The sequence below is a fragment of the Seriola lalandi genome, unplaced genomic scaffold (genome assembly GCF_002814215.2).
Source record: "Seriola lalandi dorsalis isolate HSWRI2012SDOR001 ecotype SW California unplaced genomic scaffold, Sedor1 jcf7180002054913, whole genome shotgun sequence".
Lineage (NCBI taxonomy): Eukaryota > Metazoa > Chordata > Actinopteri > Carangiformes > Carangidae > Seriola > Seriola lalandi.
The window spans coordinates 16,666-26,674 of record NW_019525465.1 but is presented as its reverse complement, the minus strand read 5'-3'; the positions used below and the strand labels follow the sequence as shown (position 1 = coordinate 26,674).

Sequence of the window (10,009 nt, the reverse complement as noted above, 5' to 3'; positions counted from 1 at the left end):
GAGGAGACAAGGAGAGGAGAGAGGAGAGGAGGAGAGAGGAGAGGAGGAGAGAGGAGAGGAAACAAGGAGAGGAGGAGAGAGGAGAGGAGAGAGGAGACAATGAGAGGAGAGAGGAGAGGAGACAAGGAGAGGAGACAAGGAGAGGAGAGAGGAGAGGAAACAAGGAGAGGAGGAGAGAGGAGAGGAGACAAGGAGAGGAGAGAGGAGAGGAAGATAGAGGAGAGGAAACAAGGAGAGCAGACAAGGAGAGGAGAAAAAAGCTTTTATAAAGAAGTCGTCAGACCAAGGTAACCAAGAAAGGAGTGTTTGGAGGAGGAAGAAGAGGAGGAGGAGGAGGGTGAAGGGGAGGAAGAGGAGGAAGTGGAGGAGGCTGAAGAGGAGGAAGTGGAGGAGGAGGGTGAAGAAGGAGAGCGTGGTTTCAGAGAGATGAGCGTCGTGATGGGGAGGAGAGGAGATAAATCCCTCCATCCCGCCCGGTCGGAGAGCGAGGGATGAAGAGGAGGAAGAGAGGAGCAGGAGGAAGAGGAGGGTGCAGCAGTGTGTGTGTAGGGCGGTGTGTGCAGCCGCTGAACGTGTTTGTTTGAACGCTGATTGTCTCCGTGCACGTACGAGCGGTGCGTGTGCACGTCGCCGGGCGTGTCCGCCGCGTTCCCGTTGATGTGCGCGGCGTGTTTGACCTTGCAGTGCAGCCGCAGACTGTCCCGCCGCTTGGCGCTGTAGGGGCAGAGGTCGCAGGTGAACGGCCGCTCGCCCGTGTGCACGCGAACGTGCTCTACCAGCTTGTTGGCTGTCCGCGTCAGGTGGCCGCACCGGTCGCACCGGTACTGGTTGCCTTGGCGATGACCCTGGAAGTGAACCAGCAGCTCCTGTTGCCCTGGAAACGACCTCTGGCAGATGCGGCAGCGATGCTCAGAGGTGCTCTTCTCCGGCTGGGTTGCCATGGCAACTGCCGGAGTGCTGCTGGAGGCGGCAGCGGTGGCGGTGGCAGGAGGGGTGACGGGGCATCTGGGAGTCAGGAGGGGTGGGAGGGGTTAATGACACACACACACACACACACACACACACACACACACACACACACACACACACCTGCAGACTAAATGTTTTCTACTGGGGATGAAGTCCTGATCAGAGAGGGAGCTCAACTTTACCGGAGCACTTGAACACAACAGAGCCATCGTTCATGTTCGTCAGTCACATCTGAGATTTCTCTTCTGTTAAAAAGCAAAATGTCTGCTGCTGCATCACCAGTATCATCAGTGCGACGATCTGCGCAGGAAGAATTAAATAAAATCAAAGTGTTTTGGAAAGAACACGTTGAATCTCATTATGTTTCCAAAATTGACGTCAGCAGTGAATCTGTGTGATCGATGTCTGCGGGCGCACGGTGAGTCTCATTTCCTGTTTGTTCAAAATGACACTTTGTTGTTTTTTAAATGCTAAAAACATTAATATGAAGATCAGCACATAGTGTGTGTTTCATGAGTCACAGCTGCCAGATTACAGACAAGCTGGACTCAGTACAAACAGGTCAAGTGTGATGGTAAATTACTCTCTCTCACTATTGTTTCATGTGTTTATATTTATGTAAAGCTCAGTCTGCACATCTGATCAATCAGCTGATTTGATCTACAGACAGTTGGTCCACATCAGTGCAGTGAAGTCGTAACGTTCACCTGCATGATGATATTTATCAAAACAGAGAAGTAAAGGGAAGGATCAAAAAGGGAAAAAAAGTCATAAATACAAAGATTAATTTGTAATATTTCAAGAAATAAATCAAAAATCCACAAAAAATGTTATTTTCAGAAAAAAATCATATTTTGAGAAAAATTCATTATAATTTGAGAAAAAATCGTAAAAATGTTGTTGCTGTGTTTCAAGGACAAAGTCAAGAGGAAAAATGTTGTTTTCAGAGAAAAGCTGAAGTCGCAATATAATGAGTATTAAAGTGTCAGTGAATAATATTCACTGTCGATATTAAAACTAATATTTATAACTTTACGAGTTTCACCCAAAACATTTTAACTTTATTCTTGAAAATCTCTTTTCCCTGAATGTTGGTGAAGAACAAAATATAACTGATATATTATGTATATTACTGTATCATTCAATCCCTCACACACACACACACACACACACACACACACACACACACACACATTCAAATTAGAATTAGGATGAACCCACCTCATGTCTCCGCTGACCCCCGTGTCGCCCTGTATGTGCGTGGCGGCGTGAGCCCTCATCTCTGCCTCCTGATTGGTCGAGTGGTCGCACACGCAGCAGTGCAGCGAGAAGGAGCCGTGCTCCCATTGGCGGTGTTCTGTCATGTGACTCTGGAAAAGGGCGCGGCCCTCCGTCTCGAACCCGCAAACGTGACACCTGGAGGTGCGGCGGGATGACACGAGATGTGTGACAGTAGCCATGGCAACAGGTATTTGACAACAGGTAAGGACCTTTGCTGTGTGGCTATAGTTTGAGTCCCCGCAGGTATAGCAACACAGGTGAGTGTCTTACCTGTAGAAGTAAGAGCAACCTGTGGTTTGATCTCTGTTGATGCTGGTTTGAGTTTCTGTAAGAACAAATAAAAAACCAGCTTATTATTCTGCTAAGTGATTCATGAAATAAATCTTCTTCTGCTGAATTGTCTCTTTTTTATTTTTTTATGTGCACTCCAAAATGTACTAATGATGAGTCCCAGAGGAAGTTATTATTGGAAGCCTTCTGTGTGACTGGAGCCTGTGAGTGTGTGTTCAGTCAGATGACTTCAGTATCATCTTTATTATAAACCCAAAGGGCGATCTGATGGCAGCGTAAATCCATAACACAGACAAAGGCTGAGCGCTGAAAGACAATCATTAAAAAGTAATAACGATAACAATACGGCTGCATTAGAAACGCTGCAGGCAAACTGAACGCTCGAACCCTCCGTGTGTTTATTCAACAGTGTAAATGCAGCCGGGACACGAGAGCTGGTGTTAACCCGTCTGAGGACGTCTGCAGCTGCTCGCTGAGGAGAGAGTCACCGCAGTCACATTAATACAGAAGGTGATAATAATTTCAAAATAAAGTCATAAACTCAGACATGTTGAGGAGTTTATATTTACTAATTAAGTTAATATAATAAACTGGAGCAGATTTCATGCTGTTACCAGACTGAACGTTTTAGCCTGTTAGCTTTTAGCCTCCTGCATGTTAGCTTTAGTCACGGTGGGAAGCTCACATTAACTGTATATCACTGCGAGCTGCACTTGATGGTGATCTTTGGTCGCCTGGCAACAGGTACAGATAACAGGAAGTCAGCAGAGAGATAGTTATAGATCCTTAAAGCTCCTCCAGTGTAAAGGTCTGTGTCCGTGTGTAGTGTGATTATAAATCAGCTCTAGCTTCTATATTAATACTGTGAAAGTATCAAAGCCTCAGTCCACAGAGAAATGCACACAGCCTGTATTCAGAAACTGAGCCTTAAAACCAGCCGTCAGGACTTCTGGAACTTTGTGATGTCACAACAAAGCAGTCACCAAGCCCCGCCCACCTGGACCCACCATCCAAACCTTGCAGGATTTGGTTTCTCTGAGTGTTTTTACCTGAAATCTGATATATGTTTATTGGATCACTCAGAAAACAGTCAGCCAATCATATATCTTATTATGTCGTCCATAAACTGTTAGAAACTCTTGAATGAGCCACACTCGTGCGTCCGTTCATTACCAAGATCATTATCAATATTTATTTTGACTCCATCCTCCACAAATACTCACTCAAACACCAAATGTGGATCAATCCGCCACTGAAAATAGTCCCCAAGCAAATGCACTATTTCTACCTGTTTGAGTAACGTGATAAAACTGAGGTTGTGAAGTCATAAAGTATTGACAGATGGACCAACAGGTTATTGATTCTGGTGTTTACATGCGATTTAATGATAACAGGAAGAAGTTAGGAGATCACCAGCCTTGTCCCTTAATGCTGAAGTACACTGTGCCGGATCAGCGGTGGTGTTGAGCCTGTTAGCTCCTTTAATCCTTCCACCCTGACTGACAGTGTCATTTTTCATTACTGCATATTACACTGAGATTGGCAAGGCAGCAAATCAATGATAAGCATAACAGTGACTCAGTATGTGAATAAAAAAACTCTCCCATGAGACAGTCGTCAACATTCAAAGATCTACGCCTCCTCAAGCAAACAGGAGCCGCCGAGCGCTCACACAGTGTCTCTGGATTTATATCGCGTGATGGTGCACGATCCGTGTGTGTGTGTGTGTGTGTGTGTGTGTGTGTGTGTGTGCAGTACATTACCCTGTGGAGGTTGCTGGGAGCTCAACAGGGGCGAGGAACGGAGTGGGTCCACATTCACCTTCAAAACAGGACTACACACAAACACAGACATGTGAGAACATACGCTGTCAGAGGTCAGAGGTCAAAGTGTCCCTCGTGAGATTACTGATCGATGACAGGAAGCGGGATGTCACCTGCTTCTGATGGGAGGAGTCGACCTCTCCACTGGCTGAACGTTGGATTTACTGACCCTCTCTGCACAGACAGAAAGACAACAGCATGAAAACAGATCGTTTCATTCGCCGTGTAATCAAAAACTAATGAACGCAACAGCCTGGTGTGAGCGGCGACAGTGTTTGAGTGTGTGTTACCTGAGAGCTGGTGCAGCAGCGTGGACGCCAGGTTCACCGACATGTCCTGCCACAGCACGGCTCTGAGGCACTGGTCTTCCATCTTGGCTCCGAAGAAAAGCTGCTCCTCCGTCTTCGCTCTGGAAAACACCTGGTCCGCCATCCTGGCCTCAGAGAGCAGCTGGTTCTCCATCTTGACCCCAGAAGGAAACGGGTCCTCCATCTTCACCCCGGAGAGAAACCTGTTGCTCATCTTCGCTCCGGAGAAAGGCCGCTCTGCAATTTTTGCTTTAAAGAGAAACTGCTCCTCCATCTTGGCTCCGGAGAGGAGCTGGTCTGCCATCTTGGTCCCGGAGATTCCACTGTCCTCCATTTTTAATCTGAACTGAAACTTGTTGGCTCCGGAGACGACGCTGTCCCCTGTCTTTGAGCCGGACTGGCAGCCTCCTGTAAAAAACTTGTCTTCTATTTTAAGGCCAAGGAGACACTGCTCCGCCATTTTGGCTCCAGGGTGCGTCTGCTCCATCATCTTTTCGCCACTGAAGCTCTGGTCCTCTGTTTTAATGGCGAGGAGGGGGTGGCTCGCCATCTTGGGGGAAGGTGCGGCCGGCTCTTTTGTGATTGGTCGATCACAGATGAGGTCAGAGACCACCATTGTGTCAATTTCCATCGGCTCTTCTTCTTCTTTGACCCTGACGCCATGGCAGTTCACCTCCTGACGCTCTGCGGTTGGTGGGAAATCTGTCAGTTTTTATTATCCAACACGACACTGACAATTGTATAATCATCTAATTTCTTATTTATTGAGCAAATTTGCTGCTTTCTCTGTTTTAAATCACTGTGAACTCAATATATTTGGGTTTCAGGCTCTTGATCAGACAAAACAAGCAACTGTGAAGACGTCATCTTGAGCTCTGGGAGATAAACCGACTAAACCAGAGATTTTATCGCTGCGAAAATAGCGAAAAATAAACGTGATCATTTCCCAGAACCCAAAGAGATGTTTGTTTTATTCAACCAGTGGTTAAAAACATAAATATATTCAGTTTATTACAATGTGAAACTGGATAAAGCAGCAAATTCCATCAAATCTTTGGCATTTTTGCTAAAAGAAAAAGGACATAAACAACGAATTGATAAGCTAGTTGTGATGTGTAGTTAAACGTACAATCGAGCTTTTTACAGCACACACACACACACACACACACACACACACACACACACACACACACACACTCTGTACCTGCCAGTTTCCTCAGCAGGTCTGAGGCCAGTGTGTCGGTGGTGGCGTTGCCATCAGGCGTGTGTGTGAGTGACGGCGGCTCGGGACTCGCCCCGGGGCCGTCCGGTGAGAGAGCGAGGCCGGGCTCGTCCTGCTGCCCGCCGCGCACCTCCAGCAGGGCCTCGCGTCGCTGTGGCTCCACCTCTGCCTCCACCCGGCTCCCAGGATGCACCTGGGCCTTCTGGGTTGCCTCTGAAGAGAGAGAGAGAGAGAGAGATGAGTGTGATTTGATTTAAGTTAACTGTAAATACATTAGAGCAGAGTTCACATTACAGCCTGATAACTGCACTCAACTCAGCATGACAGGACAGTTACATGGCCACAAGTATGTGGACACTCCAACATCACACGTGCATCATCCACTTGCCTTCAGATGGATGCAGCCTGCAGATGTGGATGTGGACACACTTCTACTAATAACATCAAGACAATGAAACAGTCAGACTCAGATTTTGGGCGACATGCAGACGTCCACACAGTGTCCTCTTCCTCACGTGGCCTTTAGTCAGCTGCTAAAACTCCACTCTTCTGGTTCCAGTCTTTCCAGCAGATGTTGACCTGGCAGCTGGGATGGGTGCTGGGTCCTCCGAGGCGACGATCAACAATCAGACGTAGGGCAGCTCTCCGCTTCAATTGTTTATTCTCGTATTGCACGGATGTTTCAGGAAGCCACACCTGTTGCCAGTTCATGCGCTGAAGAAGGTCAGCAGCCCGAAAACAATGCGATGCATGAATAAACAATCTAACCACAGTGCTGCCCTACATGTGATCACAGGGATTCACTCCCACTCACACACAGGAGCAGTCGTGAGCTGCAACACTGGTTATACTGTATGTGACTGAGACCAAACTGACATGAGCGCCTCATGTCGGCCGACGTCTGCTGCTCAAGGCGATTAAATCCAGCTTTAATTAACATAGCGCTTTATTGTCAAAGCTCAGTATGTCTAACCCTCACAACCAACTCAAGGTGCACACACAGGAATCTTTCCCATCTCCACTGCGACGTGAACGTGGCACAAGGTCATGTTGAAACAGGAATTGAATGAACAGGAAACTGTGGCCCAAAACCACGACCAGACACAGGTGTCCACATACTTCTGGCCACATAGTGCATGTGTGTATATTTGTGTTCATAATAATTACAATAATGGATGATAATAGGGATGTTAGTGCTGCAATTAACAGTTTAATTAATATGTTAATTGTTTGATTAATCAATTAAATATTTGGTGATAAAATAGTGAAAACGTCCGAGGTCACATGTTCAAAACGTCCGGTCCAGCCAACAGTCCACAATACAATATATTACAGCAGGAACTAACATCATCAGTTCATCTGCTGATTATTTTCACAATTAATCAATGAATCTCTCGTCCATGTTTCCTCCAGCACAACGTGAGGTCATTAAAAGTCTTGTTTTGTCCAACCAGCTGCACAAAACAGAAAAACTATCCATGTGACGACGACGTTAGACCGAGAAAAGCAGCAGCTCATCACACTCCATGACCTGGAATCATCAAAAGGAAAAATGTCTTAAAGGATTAATTAATAATGAAAACAGTTGTCTCTTCCAGGAGCGTGTCAGAGCGTCTCCACCTGCAGCTGGTGATGCAGCAGGACAATCACATTAAACATCAAAGTAAATCTACTGACAGAGAAAGTCCAGCTTCTTCAGAGCCCACACCCACATCCAGGAGAGACGCTGTGGACGGAGCTGACGAGACGCTCACACCAGCTACTGGATCTACTGGAGCTACTGGAAGAACTGGTTTCAGGTTATTGCTGCCAAAAGAGGTTGAACCAGTTATTAAATCCAAGGGTTCACTTACTTCGCTGTCAGTGTTTAATGGGTTTGTTCAATGAAGACAAAAGGAGATTGTAAATGTGTGTGTGTTTTGTTAGTTTAGAGACATTGTGTTTGTCCACATTTGTCACTTTGATGAAGATCCGATCAGATTTTATGATCAATTAATTCAGAAAACCAGGTCATTTCAAAAGGTTTTGTGCCACTTTACAGTGTGTGTGTGTGTGTGTGTGTGATACCTGAGAGTCTGATGAGGAGGTCGGACGCCATCTTGGTGCTGACATCAGGGCTGAACAGAGAGGTGGCTGCTGGGAAGGGACTTGAACCTGCGGCGTGTGTGTCCGGTGTGTGTTCGGCGTGTGTGTTGGTCACAGTCAGCGAGCGAGCATCACAGCCGGTGTGTGTCTTTGTGTGTGCGTTTGCAGGGTGTGTGTGTCGTTTGGCTGCATCAGAGGGAGGCTGCAACACACTCGACCCACGCTTCATTTTCCGGTGTGTGTGAGTGTGTGAGTGTGTGTGTGTGTGTTTGTGAAAAGAGAGGGAGTCAAAACTCAGAAGAGAGGAGGGCAGGAGAGAAGGAAGAGGAGGAAGAAGAGGAGGAGGAGGAGGAAGGCAGTGTAGCTAAAATAAGATGACTGTGTTTTTTATCATATGGAAGTGAGGAGAGCATGACAGAAAAAAAAAGGGGAGATGGAGGTAAAGGAGAAACTGGAGAGAGAGAAAACGAGGGAGGATTTGCTCTTCAGGCTGAGCTGTTGCTGGCTCTCATTGACCTGAAAGAGAGAGAGAGAGAGAGAGAGCGAGAGAGAGAGGAAGAGAGAGAGAGATGGGTGGAGGGAGGGGGGATGAAAGAGGGGAGAGGGAGGAAAGAAGATGGATTGAGAGAGAGAGAGAAAAGAGGAGCAGAAACAGCGAGGACGAAGGGCAAGAGAGGACAGAAGAGAATGGAGACAGAGAGAGAGAGAGGGAGGGAGCGAGGGATGGAGGGTAGATAAAGGGAGGAGGGGATGGAGAGGAGAAGAAGAAGAAAAAGGAACATGAACAAAGTGAATCTGTGAATGAATAAATTATTGAATGGAAAAGGCCCAATAATAAGGGGATAAATCATCCCAGTTATCGCCATGGTAACGGACCCTGCTGTGTTGTCTCCTGCCCTGACCTTCCCACCAACAAAACAATCATCAATTATGATCAATAATCATCAATAATCACTTCCACCTGCCACCAGCTGTTAGTCCTGATCACTTCTTGCCCTTGCACTGAAAATATAATAATTAACATGTCAGCTCTGTTTCCTACTGAAACGTGTAGAATAATTTAAATGTAAAAACATTATTTTTTTCAAAAAATGACATAGACAATAACTGCCACCTGCTCGTCCAGAAATACACAGAATAAATAAAATTATTGGTATTTGTGAAGAGGTTTCCCCAGCCTCTGTATGTGTATAATACTACAATAAAACATTTTAACAGGTTATAGAATGTAGAATTAAAATGAAATTTAAAATAATGTTTTCAAAATCTCATTTTATCCCCATATTGTTGCATTAGGTTGATAAAATAATTTATTTGACAAGAGCTGCAACGATTCCTCAGTTCATCAATCTGTTGATCATGAGCAAATGAAATGAGTAAGTGTACATAGATATGCTGTTTCTAGCTTCTCGAATGTCAGAATTTGCTGCTTTTCTTTGTCGTACATGATGGAAAAGTGAATATCCTTGAATTGTGGACTGTTGGTCAGACAAAACTGGACATTTGAAGACATCAAACTGATCTGTGGGAAATTAGAACGATTTTTTCGGTATATTCGGGCATTTTAAAGACCAAACAATTAATCTGCAAATTAATCGATACTAAAAATATCTGTAAGTTGCAGCCCTAATGAATATAACAAAGCAAAAAAAGATAATAAAAATTTTTAAATTTTTAAAATAAAATAATAAAAATAATTATATATATTTTTTTTTAATTAATTTTCTTTTGAAAGATTTAAGTTGAAACTTAAATTATATAATGAAAAATAATTTATTAAAATATAAAAAAATATAAAAATATATTTAAATAAAAAAAACAATAGCTAAAATAGAACTCTAAAATAAAATAAAATAAAATAAAATAAAATAAAATAAAATAAAACCAACAGCCTGTTCATGGCCTCGGTTCACTCACTACCCTCGTCGACCCCGTTTCGTTCAGCCTCCGTCTCTAGGCGACACAGCACGGGCTTCTGCCGCCGCCGCATCCGACCGGGAAGCGAAAATTACCGGGTACCAGTCCCCCCC

The 10,009-nt window shown here is 45.0% G+C and overlaps 1 protein-coding gene across 2 annotated transcripts in view; it reads right to left on the bottom strand.

Moving 5' to 3' along the window:
* Nucleotides 1–16: 16 nt before the first annotated feature.
* Nucleotides 17–10,009, bottom strand: part of LOC147817701 (uncharacterized) — a 10,719-nt gene continuing 726 nt past the window's right edge. Inside the window, exons 2-9 of one of the 2 annotated variants that reach the window (XM_087169769.1) lie at nt 7,962–8,495; nt 5,877–6,107; nt 4,655–5,356; nt 4,478–4,538; nt 4,305–4,375; nt 2,521–2,575; nt 2,191–2,385; nt 17–1,005 (exon numbers count right to left, since the gene is read on the bottom strand). In XM_087169769.1, the coding sequence (XP_087025895.1) occupies nt 264–1,005; nt 2,191–2,385; nt 2,521–2,575; nt 4,305–4,375; nt 4,478–4,538; nt 4,655–5,356; nt 5,877–6,107; nt 7,962–8,208 (2,304 nt within the window). In that variant the 5' untranslated portion in view covers nt 8,209–8,495 and the 3' untranslated portion in view covers nt 17–263. Of the gene's footprint in view, nt 1,006–2,190; nt 2,386–2,520; nt 2,576–4,304; nt 4,376–4,477; nt 4,539–4,654; nt 5,357–5,876; nt 6,108–7,961; nt 9,470–10,009 lie in introns of those variants that run through there. The other variant, XM_087169770.1, reaches the window with a different exon arrangement.